This window comes from Opisthocomus hoazin, chromosome 1, assembly GCF_030867145.1.
Source record: "Opisthocomus hoazin isolate bOpiHoa1 chromosome 1, bOpiHoa1.hap1, whole genome shotgun sequence".
In the NCBI taxonomy this organism is placed as follows: Eukaryota; Metazoa; Chordata; class Aves; order Opisthocomiformes; family Opisthocomidae; genus Opisthocomus; species Opisthocomus hoazin.
This window is the reverse complement of record NC_134414.1, coordinates 26,195,710-26,217,948: the sequence shown is the minus strand read 5'-3', so window position 1 is coordinate 26,217,948 and position 22,239 is coordinate 26,195,710. Positions and strand designations below refer to the sequence as shown.

The 22,239-nt window shown below is 37.9% G+C and overlaps 1 protein-coding gene across 1 annotated transcript in view; it reads left to right on the top strand.

Moving 5' to 3' along the window:
* Positions 1–22,239, top strand: part of USP12 (ubiquitin specific peptidase 12) — a 44,112-nt gene that overhangs the window by 2,704 nt on the left and 19,169 nt on the right. Inside the window, exons 2-4 of the mRNA XM_075419767.1 lie at positions 11,190–11,270; positions 17,380–17,593; positions 21,028–21,254. Of these exons, the coding sequence (XP_075275882.1) occupies positions 11,190–11,270; positions 17,380–17,593; positions 21,028–21,254 (522 nt within the window). The remainder of the gene's footprint in view (positions 1–11,189; positions 11,271–17,379; positions 17,594–21,027; positions 21,255–22,239) is intronic.

Below are 22,239 nucleotides of genomic sequence, written 5' to 3'. Positions count from 1 at the left end.
ACTGAATGTAAGATTGTGCTTAAAAATATTTCAGTAAAGGTAATGTGAAGAAGCACTTGGTGTTTGCTATGGAGTTGTTTAGAACAAAGTGGCTATGGTCAGGTAGATCTTTTTGATTTTAACAAGAGTCTTATACTTACATTGAAGTATATATTTTGCAAAATCAAAAAGAAACATAATTGCTGAGTAATACTGTTTTTCTGGCAATTCTTCTTTGTGTCAACCCACTGTCTGATAAACTGCCAGACAGCTTCCTAAAAATTGTTGAAAGTTTTTCTTGCCTTTCCCCATACCTCTTAGAAAAACTCTTAGGCTGTTGCTTCTCTTTTTGTGTTTGGTTAGCACAAAACCAGTAACAGGCAGTTTCTGTCAAGAAACAGTTTGTGCCTACGCAAACCTAACATGCACGTACGCTTGTCATCTATAACAGAGCAGCCTGGAACTGTGTTGAAGAAGCTCTTCCATCGCAGCCCTGCGTTTCATGACTTGCTTTTTTGTATCCGAATTCCAGTTTCAATTCTGCTGACTCACTTATATCTTATGCATCTTATCCTTGTTGTTCAAGCTCTGAATATTAGAAAGCAATATATTATGTTTTACAGTGCTGGCAGGTTGTGTGGGTACAGTGAAGACTGATGGTCTTCTTTTTAGTTTGTTAGCCACAGTGCCTTCCGAGATGGTCTTACAAGAGCACATTCTGTCTACAAAGAGTTGGTTCTTTAGTATGCTTCATTAGTTCATTGATCTATACTCCAGTGTTCATACCAGTGGTGGCAGAGCCCTTCCTGTAGTACTGTCTTCTAGGGTTGTATCCCTTTTGAGCTTCCTTGGACTTCTTTGCTCTACATCTCCACTCCCGTGGTTCCTTGGGCTGTAGTGAGTCGTAATTACAAGGCTGGAGATTGTGGAAAAGCACTGGAAAATAGCTTTGCCCTTGAGTGATTTAGCCACTGTTCTTGTTGCAAAATGGAGGAGGTTAAAAGTGTGTGAAGTGTGTGGTCCTTTTTTTTTTTTTTTCTTTAATGTCTTTGCAGTGAAAGTAGAACTTGGTCTTTTACCCTCACCCATGCATTAACTGCAGTCAAAGTCTTACCTGACTGAATTATTTGGGGTTTTTATGCGTGGCTGAGAAGTGGTAAAGTAACCCACACTGACTGTGATGAAGATGTGCCACAAGTTATACTCTCCATAAAACAGAGACTTAATTTAGTACTTCTGACTTCTGCTTCTGTTGTCTAGAAGCCAGCAAACGCTTGTCGGCAGTTGAAAGGTATGAAGTCTTACAGTAGCTGAAGCAAAGAGAGGAATTATCTCCATAGCTTAAAAGCTACAAAAAGCTACAAAGATGCCAGTCTCAGACACACAGAAGGAAGCTGTAATGGCAGTAGTACTTGTTTTTCAGCGTTTCTTCTAGAAACTAGTTGATGATGTTAGCACAACCTGAAAAAGTTTAATGAAATGTAAAAACGATGCTAATCTAGAAGCGGTCTCATTAGGCATGAAAATCTTTTCTTCGTGTCTCAGGCATTTGCCTGTGTTTGCTCCTCTGTCTGCCAGTTTAGCATCTCATATACAGGACCGGTGTCACCGAATGCCTCCAGTGATCGATTCAGCCCCCTGACACTGACATCAAACGTGCAGGTTGTAGCTGAAGTCGATCGTACGGTGTAACAGTGTGTTCTGCACGGGAAGTCTGTGCATAGCTTACAATCCAAATTTTTGTTTAGTTTTTGAAAGGAGTGAGACTTGTGGAGTCGTGCTCAATGGCTGGCTGTTGCCCTTTGCCTGCCTGTCTCTGGTCCAAGGGTGCTGTCACCAGTACCCTTTTGCCCGTTTGGGTCACATCTGACAGGGGTGAAGAGATCTGGGAGGTACTGAAGTTCAAAGAAACATATGGGGGGAAGAAAACGCAGCTTAGAGGAAACAGGCCCTGGAAGTGCCCGGCTGAGGGAAGGCTGCAGTGCACCTACCTCAGATGTCGTAGCAGAGAGGCTTTATAAAAACACTGATTGCAGCAGAAGTTTATAACTAACCGTGAGATAGGTGTAGTTCTGTGGACTTTATTACTGCTTAAGGAATTGTTTACAGTAGGGTTTTCAAACCTGATTGTGAAATCTGCACTTAATGTAAATTGACGTTAGCCGGAGTTTGCAGTCAGCCAGCAATGGCTATGATGTACTCACTCCTGTTCCTTCTTGTTTGCACTGTCTCCTCTGAAGCACAAGTGGTAATACTTGAACATTAATCGATGATCAGGTTAACAGATTCCACAGGAAGGTGTACAGAAGATTCATGCTGGAAGAAGCGAGAGTTGAGAGTTACAGCAAGGAAAGAAAAGTTGTGGAAAAACATCGCTTCAATGTGAGGAGGGGATAGAAAAGGAAGCAGAGGAGGAGAGTAACACAGAGAATCACAGAATCACAGAATGGTAGGGGTTGGAAGGGACCTCTGTGGGTCATCTAGTCCAACCCCCCTGCCAAAGCAGGGCCACCTACAGCAGGCTGCGCAGGACCTTGTCCAGGCGGGTCTTGAGAAAACAGCAGTGTTACGGTATCCCTTTATCCAGCTGTCTGACTTGCTCGTGTGGCAGGGCTGGCAAGAAGAAACATGTGCTGTGTCTCAGCCGCGGCATTCCACTCTGGCATCGTGACCTGAATCCGCCTTGCTCGGTGGACTGGAGCATTCAGGCACGTGTTCTGTTGGGGTGATTCTGTTGCAAGCACATTAAATTTTGGAGAAGTATTTGTTCGGCAGTTGGGGTAAGAGCTTAAACCACAGTAGGGAGGTTCACTCATCTGTTGCAGTTCTTATCAGGAGAATATTTCATGATAAATACAACACTAAGATTCAAGCATGATTGTGGCATTTGTCATCATCATTTTTGTAGATGTAGCATGCTACAATATGGTAATAAAAGATGAGTCTGTACATTTGCTCTTTAAAATACTGGACTTGTGACACTGCTTAGTATACTAATTAATTTGGACAAGTTTGTTTAAAATTTACATCAAAATATGAATTTGACTAAATTAATATTAAAAAAAGGTCAGATACGAAACACAAAGAGAAAATTCCCGAAGTTGCATAGCTGTATAGCAATATTTATACCAGCACACAGAATTAGTTGGCATATTACTTAGTTGCATAATTTCAATTATAGAAATGTTCCTTTTTCTTTTTACCTGTGTATAGACATATATTTGTCTTGCAAGTTCTGAACATGAAGAAGCAATGAAAGCTTGGATTCTAGTCTTGCCGACAGAATTTTTAGCTGTGTCAGTGGGAATAACCGATCCTATTACTAGACAAAACTTGAATATTTAGATTGGTCATTTATGTAGTCTTTGTATTTACGTTTTAAACTACTGAAGAAGCTAATTTGCATTAAAACTTCTAGGAATGATTCTGTAAAAATGTGGTAAAAGGGTGTCTGTCCATTAATTGATACTGTCTACTTTTCTCTTTCGAATTTGTTGAAGGAAAGAGGTGTATAAAAGCCCTGAATAGGGGGTAACTTCTGTCTTCCTGGCTTAGGAGGTTTGCGAAAGTTAAATGCTTTTAACAAATGATTTATTTCAATAAGTTCTATCTGATCTTTCAGTTGAGGGGGGGGAAAAAATCTAGATCTTTTTGTAGCATAGAACCAGAATGGTGTTTAAACATAAGTAGACCAGAACTGGAAAACATTTTTACCATTTTTCATAAACTCGAGTTCTTTTTATAATTCCATGAAAATGGGAAATTATAAAAGCAACATACTTGTTTCTATGAAACAGGAATTATGTGAGTTAAAGAAGCGTGTGAAACACACCACAGTGTGCAGTTTATCAACAAAAGGGGCAGAGCAAATGTTTTCTCCTCCCCCCCCCCCCCCACGTATTTTGGGTGATTAGGTAAGTCTGATTTTTCTTAAAGAGTAATATAATGCTTATAACTGTCTGTGCTTTTTAGGCAGTGAAAGATTTCTAAGGTGACCATCAGATCCTCTTTTAAATATATCTCACAGACTTCCTATCTGTCTGCTAGTGTAATTCAACCTTTAACTAAAAGTCTTTGAAGGTAATAGTTTTGATCTTTTGGGATTTCACTTAACAAATGTCATTATGAGATGTGTTACACCAATGCTGTTGAAAATCCGTCTGATTGAAGGAAACTGAAGCGAAGGCAACTAATGTCATAAACAGCGTTACCCTGGGAATTTTCTGGAATTATACAGTATAAATACGACTTATCTTGTTGGCAGTATTTTAGTTTTTAGCAATATGGTTTAGTTCTGTATAGGGGGTAGTAGCCAAAGTCCATTTCAAGTCTGGCAGCAATTGGGGAAGAATTGTAGAAGCATCATTACATCATTTAATGTTTTGAAGATCCATTCCATGAAATAGCCAAGCCCAGAGCCCTAACTTGCCGAGTCTCAGCTTTGTATGTGAGAGTAACTTATCTTTGACTTCAGTATTCAAAACAGGAGGAAGTGTGACTGTATCTAGTTGCTGTGTAGGAAAATACATCGTGTATGCTCAGTGGGGCTCAAAAAGGTGGGCTTGTAGACATACCAAATGTGAACAGGGCCACAAAATGATCCGAGGGCTGGAGCACCTCTGCTAGGAGGAAAGGCTGAGAAAGGTGGGGTTGTTCAGCCTGGAGAAGAGAAGGCTCCAGGGAGACCTTATTGTGGCCTTCCAGTACTTTAAGGGGGCCTATAGGAAAGATGGGGACAGACTTTTTAGCAGGGCCTCTTGTGATAGGACAAGGGGTAATGGCTTCAAACTAAAAGAGAGTAGATTTAGACTGGATATAAGGAAAAAATTGTTTACAATGAGGATGGTAAATCACTGGCACAGGTTGCCCAGGGAGGTGGTAGATGCCCCATCCCTGGAAACCTTCAAGGCCGGGTTGGACAGGGCTCTGAGCAACCTGGTCTAGTTGAAGATGTCCCTGCTCACTGCAGGGATTTGGACTAGATAACCTTTAAAGGTCCAAATGATTCTATGAAGAGAAGGTGATTTTGTGCTGTGCTGTTGTTTTGCTCACTCAGGCAAAGACTTTTTTACTTTGTACTCAATAAAAAGACTTTTGTCTTAGCTGCACATGATTAGAATATACGGGACTATGTCACAAATAAAATAGTAAAGAAAATAACACTATTTGTAAGTATTTAAAAAATATGAGCTGAAACTATCCAAATATTTCATGGTTAGATTATCAAGTTGTGTATTACTAACACATGTTCTTTTGCAAATAAACGAACAATGAGGATTATTGAATCCCACTCAGCATATTTCACTTCTACTTCCTGGGCTCCAAACGGTATCGAATTAAATGTGTTTCCATTTTGGCTGCAATCAAAACAACAGATATAAACTGATTTAACATAGCTATTCTGTTTGTTCTCAATCCTGATTTATATAAATACATGGAAAAGTATGAATTTGCATATTCTGGTAAAACGTGACTGGAAGAGTAGAATTATGTCTTTCTTCTTTAACAGAAGGTTCCATCAGTCAGAGCACATTAATTAGTGTAGGCTATGAAATTCTGTACACCTTCACTAGTGGCACAGCCAAGGAAGAGTCTTGTAATACATGGCAAAAAAAAGGTGAAAGCACTAGTAAATGAGTGCTTCTACACTGGGATTTATTTTTACAAGTTATAAATAGTGGAATGAATATAACACTTGTAATGTTTTATTCTTGTTCAGAAAAACATTGCTATTCCCGGTTACTGAGTTTCCCTTTTACGTGTAAAGCCTTTCTGTTACTAGCAAGAATAGAAGTTCTGTTTTGTGGGATTTTTTTGTTGTTGTTCACTTACCTATAGCTAAAGTCATGTTTCAGAAATTAGGCCTACGTATACCTATGCAGCATGGTTTAGTTATGTGAGTCACCTTTTATCTTCATTGTTCCCTGCGTCTTGAGGGAGGTGGAGAGCATTGTAGGGAAGGATCCACCATAGCGCATGTGTGAAGGGAGAAAGGGATCTTCGGAATCTTGAGAACAAATGTAAGTTTTGAGATAAGAAATTTCTTCTAAAGGTGAAATTCTTGCTTTTACTCAGCAAATTTATAACTGAATAAAGATGGAGGATAAAACTGTTACAGCAAACTGCTGAAAAGATGACCCACAAAGTTATCAACTGATACTTATTCTAGAAGGGGACAGATCAAAGCCCCCTACCCACCCTAAGAAGACTTACAGTGTAATCTGCAAAGGACATTAGGCTGGTTATGAATGAAGTCTTTGTAAGAGAAATGCTGCCTGCTAGGTTGGAAGGTTACAACAAGGTAGGACACTTTAAAACTGCAGTTCTTTACCCGCTTGCAGACATGTTTTTAGACGGTATTTTTAATATAGGGTGGCCTTTTTTTTTTTTCTTTAGACAAGTGCTGGGTGCATTTTTGTTAGTGTTTTAGTTCAGGTAAGGTGTGTGCAATTCCGAAGTGATTCCCGTACACACCCCAATTTACCATACTTTGGTTTGCATCTTGGAGTGGACTTAGAGTGCACAGATTAGATTCTGTTCGGAGGAAACTAAATCAGGCAGCATAGTTGAGCTGCAGCTGGGTGTTCAGTCACAGAGCCAGCCTGGAACTAATCTGGCAAAAACCCTCTGAAACCCAGAGTGTGTATGTCAGATCATAAGCACCAACTGATTTGCTTTACAGATGGGCTTCAATTAGCTTGCCCATATGGTAGCTGTTAGTGTGTCTCAGGAGTACTAGTTCAACATGTAGCACCACAGTAGTGTGACCTTTGAGGCAGTGAGAAAAGGCAGTAATAAAAGCGGAAATGGCATTGAACAATATTCTTGCTTTAGCAAGTGAATAACTAAACAAACAAACAAGCCTATCTTATGTCTGCATTTTATATTTTTGTCCCCTTTTCTATTGATGTGTACAATATCAGAGTTTTTAAAATTTATCTGAGAGCTTTGGGAGAATGTATATCTGTAAAACTTGAAGATTAGGGAAATTCAAGTGTACTTAATTAAAAGACACTACACTTTCCTCTCCCACTGTGTTTTCTGGGCACTAAACTGAAATAAAACACTTATTTGGTTAATGTTAAGTGTGTTAATTTATAGAAACCTTGAGCTCTATTGAAAATAAAAGTTGAGAAACTTAATTAAGGTCCTTCCATGGTAAACACGGGGTTTTTTTCCTTTATTAAGAAATATATAAGGGGAGCTTTGATAAAACCAATAGTATAGCTTTTTTCTTTAACTTGGTGGGGGAGACAAGCAATAAATGTTCAACTGATTTGAACATGGCTAAACTAAGATTACTCATGATCGATCTCATATCAATTTGAAGTTGAACACAGGGTGAAGTGTACAGCACTTCAGCTTTACACGTAACTTTCGTTATGGGTGAGAACACTCTTTTGTAGTAATTGATATTTTAACATTGTTTCCAAGATTGTTTTCAATAACAAAGTTAAGGAAGGCTTGATTTCATACCGTATTCTTGTATACACGTCTGAGTTGCTAGACTTTCCACTTTATAAAGCTATATAGTGTTAACTGTGACAAATATATGTTCTGTGTGCCTGTATAATTACCTCTGTGCTGGAAGGGGGGCAATATAAGGCAATGTTTGGTGATGTATAGGTTTTATACTGATAGGATTCAAAAACTGGTAAATGCCAGTACTATTGCAATATTAGCTTTTCTGGACTTCTGTTGTGCCTCCGTTCCTTCCCACTTGTGGGTAATGGCCTTGCGTGCTTCTGCTCAGAAGGGCAGGGGATACGGGAGGTGGGTGAGCTAAACAAAGTTGATGTTCCTTTCTCCCCCCTGCACAGTGTCAAAGCCAAGTTGCTGTGTGGGGACTGAGCAGCTATTGCATGGGTTGTTCAGTGAGCGCCCAGAATAGAGAGGTTCGGTTTTGGATCTTCCCACATCCCTGTTAACTGGCACAGGAAGAAATTCTATACTCTGTGGCGTACATCAGATACTGAAGTCTCCCAAGTCTAGATCCCAAGCCCAGTAAGTCCGTTTTGGCTGATGGAAAGAGAAAAGACTCCACTTCTGCCGTAAACCTCTGCTGTCCTCTTGTCCGGGAGATGCTATGGTACCGTAACGGTTGGTGGTGCCGCAGTGCTTCCCCTCTGCACTTGCATGTGCGTAATGGAGGCATCAGCTGGGATGGAGGGTGTGTACTGTAATAGTGAGTGGGAAACGTTTTGCAGCGAGGGACAGTTAGGTTTTAAAATAGCTTTTATGGGTCAGACGCGAACATGCGTTTTAGCATCCTCTGTCAAGCCTCTGCTGCATACGATGTTTTCACTCTGCAGCCAACACACTGTGTACAGTATAAATGACTACTTTGGGAGGAGGAATAACATTCTTTATGACAGACAAAAAGAGAGCTGTAGAGAAAAGTCTAAGTAGCTTAGTGAATTTTGTATTGGTGTAAAACATCCATGCTGGTTTGTAGTAATAAAACATTCATAAACAACTACATTCAAACATAGGTAATGCCGTGCTTTGAAATCGTGTGAAAGTCTAAGCCTTGAAAGAAACAGCCGTGAATAATCAGAAAACCATAACAATACTGGAATATCTTAGCATGTCTTTCTTATTGCCAAGCTGGGATCTTTACTGTGCGAGAAAACTAAATATAGTATTCAGTACAAAACAGAAACATCAAAGCTTATACCATAATATTCTTCCTTCCAAAGATAGAATAAAGCAGCTACTTCTAAAAGCCTGGTCTTGAATTTATTTATGTTTAAAGAAGTAGGAATTTTAACAATAGGATAAAAAGGCCTCAGAGTTCCTTTTTTCCCTAGTTTATTTGTAAATAATATCCACCTTGCCGGAGCTCGTGGGTGTATTTCAATACAGCTGCAAAACTAAATATTCGGAAGTTGTGGAGCGCTTTAATCTTAAATGAGGCTTTATACCCCTTTTCCTCACCACCAACATCACCATTTGAGAACAGCATCTAAAGCAGTAAGCCCTGCAGCCAAATCCCTAGTAAAGGAGAGGCTTTATCACACTGGATAATTGCAGGGGATATGATGGATGAAAAAGCAGCTGGGGCCGTGTTGTGAATGGAGCGGAGCTGTACTGTCTCAAGGGTGGAGTTGCGCTCTCTTTTGCTCTACTCTGGTTAAAGTTGTTACCTCCTAATGGGCCTTTGACCATGTGTTTCCAGTTTCAGAACTAAGCTAGATTGTGTAACCACTCAAGTTCTGCAGTAGCACAATGACATCATGGCAGATACCACATAACAGAGTTTCATTGTAATTTTATACATTTTGATACAGTCCTAATTTTGATTTTTTCCCACTTCCCCCATCTGTAATTAATCTGTGAAATCCTGCGTGCTATTTTTAATGCAGTTTGTGATTTTGATATAATTTTATTGTGGTAATGTCCAGGGCTATTTGCTACATCTTTGGTGTAAAGAAAGAACTTATTGGGAAAGAGTCGCATCCGTTTTTAAGATTCTTTGCTGTATACTGTGTGCTATTTTATCTTCACTTAGGCCTGATTTTGGACTGGAATATTCATGCTCATGTATTAGTTTGGTAGAGGAGATATATATATCTCAATGTTGTACACAACGAAAGGGATTTAGGGTTGGATACATTTGCTTTCCTCTAAAAGCAATCAGCGTAAGAGCTCACAGAAAGATAGGGGTTTTTTGTTCTCTGAATTTCCCAGAGTGAGGTTTTGCTCTCTCTAAATAAAAACCTCTTCTTCCTTTGAAACCAAATGTTTATTGCACCACTTGAGTCAGCAGTCATCGGTTGGAACCACAGCATAACCAAAGTTACCTTTTCTGACTCCTTTTTGAGGCTCAGACCCAACAGATTTGTTGGGCAAAGGCTGCAGCATTTGTAGTGCACACCAACGCTAACTGTACCGTGCTGTCTTTTAATTTTACAAAGTTTGAGGTATTTAACAAAGCACTTTGAACATTTTATATTTTCAATGGAAGTGGAACAGACTGATTTCTTTTCTTGCTATGAACAATATGCATTTCTTAACTTTTCCTGAAATGTGCTACACAGTATGAGAATTACACTTGTTAAGAGGAGTTCACCATTTGGCCTTATATCACCTGCTTTGCAATACTATATTAATGTAGTTGTTATTAAAGAAGCTCCATTCTGAAGTTAATAAATACAGTACATCAAAACAGTGTAATTGCGTGAAAATATGTGAAAAAGATACAACTTGCTTGCGAGATGATTTTGAACAGAACAGATTTGGAAACACATATCTCTAAGGTATTCTGGATTATGTTGAAATGATTTTCTGGTGGTGGAAGAGTGTCAGGTCCTTTATTATAAGTATGTAAGTATTGAGTTTAGTTAGGGCACAAAAAACTTGCTGTCTGCTTGAAGACCTGTGTGAAATGATTTTGTGGACAATCTAAACATCCTGAGAGTGCAAATCAACCGAGAAGTCAAAGGACCGATTTATCTGCATTGATGGCTGATGTTATCCTGCCTACTAGCTTGTCTTTGCATTGAGCAATAGACCAACTGAACAAGTTTGGTTAATTCGCCACGTATGATTGTTGAGCTGAGTCACAAACTCCACTCTATCCCCCTCTCCAGGGTACAGACAGGAAGGTGTTTCATCTGTTTTCAGTATTTGATGTCTCATTTATTTTTGTTTTCCTCCCTCCTCACTAGAGAGACCTTCAGTGTAAGTAAGTTTAGTAGACCTGAAGTCTTACGGTCTGAGATCTGAAGATACTGGTTTTGTGTTAGCAAGGTCTATAGCTGTGACCGGGGTTTTTTTTGGTTGGTTTTGGTTTGTGGGGAGTTTTTTTCCCCTGTAGGTAAAGCGAAATAAACCAACAAGTGTTTGTTTGGGGATAAAAATATTTGACTGAGCTAACCAGACAGTGTCCAAATGTAAGAATCAGGACTGAAGTATAATGTGAAAAGCGTTACTGTATCTCGGTATGAATGATACAAAACATAGCTGGTTCTTGAAGAACAGCTCTTTGCCCCAGCTGTGTGCTGTGGCCAGACTCATAGTTGTGACTGTGTTTTAGATGCCTGTGATGTTTATGAGCCGCCACCCATGGCCGTAGTTACTGATTTTAGAATTTTCAAAGACAAGTCAGTGGTCCTTGCCAAAATACTAAATATTTTTTTCCTCAGCTAATTAAATTCGCCGTGTACGTAGTTGCAACACTAACATTTCACTGCTTTTGATTTTTGTAGGGCGCCAATGCCTCAGCTTTGGAGAAAGAGATTGGTCCGGAACAATTTCCAGTCAATGAGCACTATTTCGGTTTGGTTAATGTAAGTTTCAGACCATAACTTCATTGCATTGAAATGCCATGAGTTGATTTGTTAAGTTAGAAGACTGACTGAGTGGATAATTAAAACACTGAAAGATATAGTTAATGAGTATACATACTTATTGAAATATGTTTCAGTATTCAGTGTATTTGTTGAAATATGCTACTGCAATAATTGTTGAAATTGGACTGTGTATTTAGCACTTTATTTCTTGTTACTAATTGTAGGGTATTTTTTAAATTACTTTCTTGCTATTAAAATTTAGAAGTTTAAAAAAAAGCAGTTTAAAATATGTAGCTTGTATTACGTAATATGTCAACCTAAGTGAATAAATACAGTAAAAGAAAAAAATCTGTGAAAGACTGTTGATGATATGAAGTGTTCAAATCTGCTATTTGTATTAAGATTTAAAAAAAATACTGAGTCCAAAGGTGAAAGCAGTGGTGCAAAAAACATACCAAATTGTTCAATTCAATCATTAGTTTTAAGGAATAATTTAAATTTTTATTTCTGATATTATCCATGAGAAGTGTATCTTGTTAGAAATTGCATTATTCTGAAATGAAATATTAAATTATTTTCTTTGTTGGGGTTTCAGAAAGTGCATATTTAAACCAAGCTGATTTAACAAGAGCTATTGTCTTGTTTTTCTTAGTGAAACTAAGTACTTCTAGTGCTGTCCTGGTACTGTAACATATGCCTCTAGTTGTAGGTTCTTAGCACTGACAAGGTTCAAGGGTCTGCAGTCCCAGTATACACTGTGCAGTCAGTAAACACTCTGTGACTTAAATTAGTAATTTTTTTCCTTTCTCACAGAAGTTGAAATATGCGTGGTTCTCTGAAAAGAGGAAATACAGTAGCTTAACTGTTGATACGAGTTGTTAAGTCTGCAGCAGAGCTTAGGCTTTCCATCAAAGCTGTTCTTAATCTTTTCTCAAATCTGCTGTTCTGTTGACAGGTAACCTGTTTTCATAATTTCTTGTCCAGAGAGGATTTAAGACTTAACAGTAAAATTGTATTGTGGACCTAATCTTGGAAGTTCTACGTATTTTGTGGTCTTAAGAAAAATTTCAATAAAAGACAATCTTCCTAATATATAATGAATACCAACAAATTCTGGCTTTCTGTGGTCTGGAGGGAGTAGGAAATTTGAGGGGAGATCTGTCTTTACGTCATTGCCCTCAACCGTACACATAAGAGGCAGGCAGCTAAGATATCTCAGAGTGCTCTTAACTTTCTGTGTAGTACAGAAATGTTGCTAATTATATCTTAACACAATAAAATTTCATTGACCAAAATTCTTTGAATTATAACAAATAGTAAAACAGGATTCCACTACATCTTTGGCACACTGGTGCTGTGTTTTTCAGCTACAGTGGCTGGCTAAGGAAATTCAATCATATTGTTGCTTGGATGATTTTCAGATCTGTTGTACAGATTCTGTTTTTCAACACAGTATGTATATGCAATAAATGTGTGATAAGCTTGCAGAATTTAAATCTGTCAGGAAAATGAAAGGGAGCGACCCTCTTCATCAGCAAACTATGGCCAATTGCCATTCAGAAAGAATGACAGAGCTAATAATAATTAAAAGAAATATTAGATAATTAGATAATAAATTAAGAATGCTATTGAGAAGTGATAGAAATCACAATTTTTGCTTTCCTTGATTTCTCTAATTGTTTTATAGCAATTACAAGAAGCCCTTAGAGGTTCATAAACATTTACTGCTAATTTTTTCTAATTTGTCTGTTGATTTTGTTTGTCCTAATTTTGTCCAGAGTAATGGAAAAAATGGAGATAATGTGGCAATCAATAGCTCTCTTCCAGCTGTGTGATAGCTAGCCATTTGAGATGTCTGGAATGCAGGACAGGATTTTAGATGAAGCTGTCAATTCTGAAATGGAGATCTGTCAATGGTAAATGCAGCGTTTATCCAGAGGTAGTGTAAAAGGAGAGGAGGTAGAAGCACTACCTTATCTTCAGCTTTGTGGCGAAATCTAAGGATTATTCAGAGGGTATCTGAAAGAACAATTTGAGAGGTAAAAGGAGAATTAAGAAAGGGCAGTTATGGGAAGCATATGGAAGACCAGATGGCTAATGGGATGTTTGATTCTGTCAATGAAAGCTCTAAATGGAAAACTCAGCTGAGGCTTGAAAAGACAATACCATTCACTAAATCAGCAGGAAATATTGAAGATATGTAGTAAGATCACAGAATCACAGAATGTTAAGGGTTGGAAGGGACCTCTGTGGGTCATCTAGTCCAACCCCCTTGCCGAATCAGGGTCACCTACAGCAGGCTGCACAGGACCTTGTCCAGGCGGGTCTTTCTTGAGTATCTCCAGAGAAGGAGACTCCACAGCCTCCCTGGGCAGCCTGTTCCAGTGCTCCGTCACCCTCAGAGGGAAGAAGTTCTTCCTCATGTTCAGGTGGAACTTCCTATGCTTCAGTTTGTGCCCGTTAAAGATGAAAATATTATTAGCATGATATCCCATGCACATGGACAGTCAGGAACATCAAGTCTGCCTGTCATTCTTCCTTCCCTCTGCAGTGCAGTAATGCAAACTATTCAAATCTATGTGCTTCGCAAATTAAATCCAGTATTTTACCCAATGAGTATGAAATAATGAACATTTATAATCTCCATAGAGCTACTCTGGTGGCTCTTCAGCAGCTTCTAGAGCAGAAAGCTTGGTTATTCAGTCTCTTGCAATGGATCTGTGTGTTTTGGAGAAATCCCATTTACTGGTGTGGCCCATTGCAACAAGTAACAGTTGTCAGAGTTGCCGGTGCATCAGAGCTGGGAGCAACCCTAGTGCTGCACAGAGAGTGTTCTGAGCAGATCTAACTTCTGGTAGATCTCCTGTTCATTTTTGTAAATCTGTGGTGTTCAACAGCCAAGTTTCTTCCCAGTTGTATGTAGCATCAGAAGAGTAAACTATAAGCCTACAAGCCTTAGTGAGTGTGTGGTGGTTTTGGTTTGACTTCCCTTATTGTCTTTTTTTTTTTTTTTTTTTATTTCCACACAGGTTTGACTGTTGTGACTTTGATTTTGGAATTTAAAAAAAAAAAAAAAGAGATGTCTGTGGGAAACATACAGAGTGCAGTATTTTTGTGAAAGGAAATAGTCTGACTGCTCAGAACTTAGGACAAAAGAACAATATGAGCTGGAAAAAAGAGAACATTTGCTTTTTTACTTTTCCTAGATATGCACATCTTAAGGTGGTCCTCACAGAATCAAGGAGGCAAGCAATAAACCAGTTGAAAATGTAGGCTAAAGTAACTCTACTCCATGTAGTCTGTATTACTGAGTGAGACAGAGGAGTTTGAGGAGCCGGTACAGGCTGACGGTTTAAGATACAAAATGACAATGGTGGTCTTTCTTAGAGTTTTCTACAGTTATTCTGAGGCAGACTTCACATGCGTTTTGTTTTCCTACAATTACATTTTGAATAAAGCTAGCTAATTTGTAACGCTAACTCAGCGTGCTTCTTGTTTGGGATGGTTTGATGGGCTTCCAGTGCTGTGCGTTTTCATATTTCGGACCGGTGTTGGGGCGTTTACGCCGTCGCTACAAGGCGTGCAGGTTGTGGCCGCAGACTGCTGGGAGGTCTTCTGGCCCAGGGTCATGCTCCGGAGGCAATGCTGGCTGCCAGGGCAGGGGAGGAGGAGGGGGGCTGTTGGGCAGGTCAGCGGGAGGAGGCGGAATTCAGAAGAGAAGTCTAGCTGTTCAGTGGGAGGGTGGGGAGACTGGAGCAAGGTCTTGGGTGTCCTCCAAATGAGACGGGTGCTTTTGTGTTGGCGTCAAAGATGGGAAGTGCAGTAATAATGGTGGTAAGACCAGCATTTATTCCTGTAACAAATTCCCTGCTTGCTTAGTCTAGAAACCTCCTCACCTTTTCCCCCTGGTTGTTTAGTACGTGTACCATTATAATTTTTTAATGATTGGAAGCTTCTATTTTAAAAAGATTGTTGGTTTTAAAGTGATGAAGATTGATGCTTTAGATATCAACCAAACATGAACCAATTATATCTTCTTCAGGAGTTAGTTTTCAAACACTTCCATTGCCTACTGCCTTTCTGAATTTGGTTGAAGAAAACCATTTATGAACTTAATCTGCTTGCTTTTATTTCCTGTACACGGGCATACAGGTTAACATACATTTATGTTAAATTAATCTCCTGAATATTGTTCAGTGTTCTGAGTTCTCTGTTGCTTCATATATTCTCTCACTGAGTGTTTGCCATTCCAATTAATTTCTCGTCACACTGTTCCTTTTTAAAATCGGAATGTTATGAATTTTCTAATTTGCTGCCTTTTCATCTTTTGACACTTGCTGTAGAAATTTTAGCACTCTCGCCATTTGATTTAATTTTAAGAACTTTCTTAACATTTTAATGTAGTTCTCCTTTTATGGCTATTTCTAATTCTAAATTCATAAATAGTTAGCTTACAATATTAAAAGGTTTGACATAAACTACTGTGTGATTTCATCTGCTTCCTGTAAGGGGAAAGCCCTGGTTTTCCCTTTAAGTTCAGTGACCTACTTGAGCGCAGATTTGGACCACAAACAAGCTAATATAAGCATTTTCCCTAGCTTAAAGAAATAAAAATAATGAGTGTTAATTTCCTCACTTTAATATGGAGATCTTAAGACTTATTAATACCTTTTTTTAAAACACACTTCCTACTAATTCTTTGAGTGTATCTTGGGTATTTAGAAAGTAGTGCTTCCTATTTCATTAGTTTAAAATAAAGGAAAACAATTCGATTTCCAATTTTCTGATTAAATTGCATGGTGCTCTTTTTGTCATTGTCTTAGTCGGGAGAGAGCAAAAACCAATTACTTCCCTGTTCTTCCTAAGATGTAAAAGCTTTTAGTTCGTTTTCTCTGCTGAAAGAACCTGCTCTTAACATATCTCTAAATGCACTCTATTTGCTATATAACAGTCTCCCCATCACAGTATAGTCTTAGAATTTGCTGCTTGTATAGGCTATGTATTATCTTTATATAAAACATATATATGAACATTATTTTCACATTTTACAGAATGTGTGTAGCAGGTATGGGCTTCAATTTGCAGGTTGAGTGACTGCAGCTGGAAGGTTGGATTACTTGCTGAGGGCCTTGTAAAAATTTTTCTCACACATTTCTCACATATCTAACATTTTTCTTTGTTAGAGAATAGGTTTTACTGGAGGAGGGCAGCATAAAATGAAAGTGGCTCTATCCACTGGCAGCTCCTGATGCCTTCTTGGAGGCAGTGGAGAGGTTTGCAGTGTTGGGGTGAGCTGGAGACGGTGTCAGTGATCACAAGACTCAAGTGCCGAAAAGCTGGAAGGACTCTGAGGAAGAGGGACGTCTGGAACGTCCTGGTACAGGGAGGGTTCCGGATGCTTTTCTAGCTGCCTTGTTTCCCTTCAGTGGCCTGGCTCCTTCAACATACACGTGTCCAAACTGTGCATTCTTCTCCTTTCAGTCTTGATTTGAAACTACCACCTATGCCAAAGCTTTGAATCCCAAACAAGCCAGGTTGCAATCCTTGAAGAAAATTCGTGAATGCCAATCCTGTCACCCTAAAATGAGAACTGAAAACGTAGGAACCGGTTAAAGCAGTTATTTCTGGCTTTGATCACAACTAATAAGGTTTGAAGAATCCAATTTCTGAAGTGCCTGAGAAGCTCTCAATTACAGCAGAGTTTTTTCGCAGTACAAGGTTGTGCTGTGCCTGTTCTTTACTGTTCTGGCTGACCTGTGGGAGATGGATGGATATTTTTACCTGGGCGTATTTTGGGAGCTGTGAAATTGGTGGTATTTGTTGAATGTTTTGACCCAAGTAAATGCAAAATGTTACTCATAAATTAGATTTACAAGTGAGACAATAATGTAATATTGTTCAAATTTACCTAGGTTTTTCTTGCATTTACTTACAAGGTACTTGTTAATTCTTTGCGAAACAGAAATATGCTTTACTGTCTGAAAGTCAGGAAGAAATGACTTGCAGAAAATTTGCCCGCTGCTTATGCATCCTCTTATACTTTGGATGTAATTTTACCTCTCTACAGTAATACAATGCAAGCTAATAAATCTCTCTTGTTTTATAGTTCGGGAATACATGCTACTGCAATTCAGTTCTCCAGGCACTTTATTTTTGTCGACCGTTTCGAGACAAAGTCTTAGCATACAAAAGTCAACCAAGAAAAAAAGAGAATCTCCTTACCTGCTTAGCTGATCTCTTCCACAGTATAGCCACGCAGAAGAAAAAAGTTGGAGTCATACCTCCCAAGAAATTTATAACAAGATTACGAAAAGAAAATGGTAACTTTTTTCTTTTTCTTGTGTAATAATCATAGCAATTATGATTTACTTCTGAAGTTGACATAGTGGAATACCTACATATTTGTTATGCATGGAAAGTGTTCTTGGTCCTGGAGTATAAGAAGAGGTGACCCAAGAATAAGGGTGTAAACCTGGAGGTGTTTTGAGAGAGAATCCTTGTCTGTCTATCTTCATGTAGAACTGAGTGTATTGCCAGTGGCTGCTTATGAAATTGCTTGCTAATTTTGCCTCTATAAATTGTATTTTCGTAATCAAAATTCACTGTAAAGCTTTTGTTCTGTGTTTGAAAAAACATTACTCTTTGAACACAGGAGTCAGTCTCCCAAACTGAGTGTGTGGAAAGGATGTTAAGACTTCCCTCCAAGAATCTGTCTTAAAAACCCACAAATTTTAAAATTCATTTAGAATTTATGCTATACTTAGCTTGACCTACTTTTTAAAGGATTAATGAATTTTAAATTCACTAAGTAGTTTTGGCTATTTTATTTAGTGTAATTGATATCCTAAATTTCAAGATATTTCCAAAGCTTTTTAAAAATTCTTGTTTCTTATCTGCAGGGCTAATTAGTCAAAATGTTTTAGAAAATAATTCAGTGTTAAAATATAAACGAAACCAAGCAATGTTCTACTCAATTTTGATATGCTTGTATAAAAATGTAACATAATTTTTTTTTCTGAAAAATAACCACTAGATTTAAATAAGCTGCGTGATGTACCACATTTAACATTGATGCAATAGACATGTTCATACTGTTGTAATCTCTCCAAGACTATATATGCACACTACAAAAGTGTTGAAGTGTTGTGATGACCATCTCTGTAGTAAAAACAAGAAATAAAATATAATGACTATATAATTCCTAATTTAAAGTGACCCCTCCAGCAAATGAACACTATGAGTTGTAATAATATTGTTTAAAAAAAGCTCTCAAGTAATGTGCAATCTCTTACCTATGCAGAATAGAAAGCTGTCGTTCAATTTTTTGGTAAGTATACTTGAGTAAGCATGCTTGTATATTGATGCAGGTATAGAAATAGTTCATTGTATCAGTGAATGTTGACTAACTATGACAAACATGGAGAATGATTCAAATGGAAAGCAGGAAGTAAACCACAGGAACCATTAAGTACTTTTCTAAATAGTATTCTTTTTAATGCTTAATTACGTCATGACACTAAAATTCTAAGCAGGACAGGGCAAATGGAAAATCTTGATTAGAGGAATCGGATGTGGAAGTTGAGCTCTTCCTGGCTTTTGGCATCTCTTTTAGTAATGATACTCTCACCTTTTCTACAAATAAATGGCTAAATTGTCAGGCAGTGATTACATGGATATCATATATGCTATTAAGTGCTTATTGTAAAGGTATGTAATTTTGAGCTTTAAAGAAGAGTTAGTTAAAGAATCAGGTAGGTGTGCGTGCGACACTGATCTAGATTCTGTTCCAGTCAGTACCCAGCTGTACCAGGGTGATGACTGAGAACATAATCTTAACATATTCCAGACTACAGTGCTGCTATTCTATCTTTATTTTCAAAGTCTGATTACAACATACGTATATTAGTGATCTTAAAGCTTAACTGGCTGGGAAGCAGCTGGTGGGTTGAAGTCAGGTGAAGGTATACTATTATGTTTGCTTAAATTTCTTCTCATCATAAAATGAACAATGTGTAGCTTTCGTTCTGTTGTACTTAATGCTGATTTACTGACTGGGCACATAGTCCTGAGAGGTCCATGATGTAGCACTGTGAAGAATCTCTGAAGTGTTTTACCTCAAGAGACTTGTAGCTCTTGTTCTGCCTTGACTTTCTTGATGAAATAAAGACCTTACAGTTGGCTAGATTCAGAGTTGAACTTACTCTTACAGCTCAAAAATGGTGCAGTAGTTCATTAAATAAACTACTTGGTTTGTACTCTTGGCTGACCTATTGCACTATTCTCCAAATGATCTAGACTAGCATCAAATTCTCCCTACTTTGCTAATAGTTCAGGATCTTTTATTTCTGTTTGAAGTTTATTCCTGGATGCCATCGAGTGAATGATAGTAAAGCTTCCGTGTAGTCTATGTATGCGCTTCAAAATTTAAGCTTCACTGTGTAGCTTTTTCACTCATCTTCCCAGTCCTGGGAACTACCCTTCTACTGAAGGCCAGGCTCTTACTATATTCTTAGACTACAAGCAAATTGCAAGTTATAGTTAATTGAAGTAATTGCACATTAAAAGACTTGTATGACATTAGCCAGTGAGACAGAATGCTTTTGAAATTGGCACGTAAATTTCCTTGTAACAATTCCTGGTCAGAGAGGGAAGTAGTAACTGTTAAAAAGAACCTGATTCAATGCCTTTATGGTTTTCTTAGTCCTATTCCTAATATGAGGGTTTGTAGCCGCAGAGGATTTCTCAGATTGATGTCTTGGGAGACTACACTAAACAATGTTTTCAGGGTAGTACCAGTTTGAACATAAGCAAGAGCGTAGACTTGTAAGAAAGAGAGTTCAACTTTATGCTTTAATCTGTATCATTGCTATACATCACAAGTATGTGCCAGTGATACTATTCCCCTTCCACTGAATTATTCCTAATACTATTACACTTAGAAATGTTGACAAACTGAGGACATGAAGTGGAAAGCATAGTGAATCCATTATTATCTATCCAACAAGTCCACCAGTAATAAAGGTGCCACATATACCAATCCCGAGAAGCAATATTTCAGATCATGAGACAGATCTGTTTGTTACTTGAAGTCCTAGTTTGAAACCTGTTTGCTCTTGCTGTGGCTAGAACTTCAGGCTAATTTGGCATGGCTTCAACAAATACTACCTTACTTAAAGAGCTTTGAGAAAGAAAATAGTTGTTTAAGAAATCAGTATCTTTAAGTTGTCAGTCTTAATCTTATTTTCATTGCTAGTATTGATGACACTGTGCTTATGACAGAGCAGCAGTGGACTTAGAACCCTAGAAGTGAAAATAAATAAGCAAGGTTTCAGCATTTATTGTTCATGTTCTTCCTCTGATAGAACATGTAGATGATGAAACATTTCCTGTTATAAGTTCTCAGTTCATTTCTGGAAAATATCAATATCTAATGCCATTTGAGATGCCCTGTGTTATCCGAGACATTGACCTAAGTTTGGCAGAGATAGTATAGCCTCCATAGAAGATCCAAGTCATCAGGGACTGGCATCTGGAGGCTGGATGGGATAAGCTGTAACATTTCAGGTGGCACTATATGTGCACCTATGTTTAGGTAGATGAATCATGCCTTAGTTTTGGGTTGATGTTGTACTGTCGTGAATGATGCAAGACATGAGATAAAGACTGGTTTTGAAATTCACCTTCTTTTAAAATCTATTTTGTAGTGTAGCTCTAGTGGATTAATTAGCAAATCTTCTATTGTTTTGTCTTGTAGAGCTTTTTGATAACTACATGCAGCAGGATGCACATGAGTTCTTAAACTATCTATTAAATACAATTGCGGATATCTTGCAAGAGGAAAGAAAACAAGAGAAACAAAATGGTCGCCTACCTAATGGCAACATCGAGAATGAAAATAACAGCCCGCCAGACCCAACCTGGGTTCATGAAATCTTTCAGGGAACGTTAACTAATGAAACCAGATGTCTTACGTGTGAAACTGTAAGTCCATATATACTTTGTAAAATGAATTCTTCCATGTTTCACAACTTCATGTTTCATTTATCTCAACAGACCAACATACCAGATTAGTTTCTTTCTTTAGAAATCTTACATGCATATGAACATTTGCATTTTTTCTATGTTAGTTAGAAAATTTCAGCAGCTGATACGTGATTGTAGGAAAAGGCTTTTGGTCAATATTAGGAAAACACCCAATTAAATTTTTGTCAGTGTAAGCATAATCAACTTCAAAATTCAGATTAGAAAATTCTAAATTGATGTATTTCTGTTACTTGGGGATGTGGAGTTCATCTCAAATTTAATGTCTTAATGTCATGCTTAGTGATACATTCCTCAAGTAAGTATTCTGAACCAGTTTCCACTGATTTCTTGTTTTTAAATTTAAGTCATTGAAATCAATGATTGGCTTTTAGCCCTGAGACCATAGACTGGGATTCTCAAAGAACATAACTTAATGTGCAGGAAAAGTGATCCTTTCCTAAATATCTGTCCACAGGAATTCTTTTACTACTAAACCCTCAGAAATAAACTTCTCCTTTGAGTAAGCTATGCTAAAGTTTTCTTTGAGAACAGTTCTACAAGAAAAGAAAGCACATATTTCAGAAAAACTGATTGAATTTTACCTCCTTGAGAAAGAGAAAAAGCAGAGCAATGTGAAAATTACAGTAATTCTGTCGTGGTCTGTGCCTTAGATATTGTGAAAACCTAAATGACTGTATTTTTTGTATGACTCTTCTTAACTATTTTGTTTAATTAGTTAATGCACATATTTCAGCATGACGTTGGAAAGGAGGAATTAATTGGAATAAATCTATATATTTCACATGTAATTTTCTCTGTCTTCTCGAAATATGCACACCTCTTATTTCAAAGAAAATAGCTTCCTAATGTCATATGTAACATAACTCCAGACTTCAGTAGATCATGGTATTTTGAGTAATTTAGGTGCTGATTTCTAGCTACC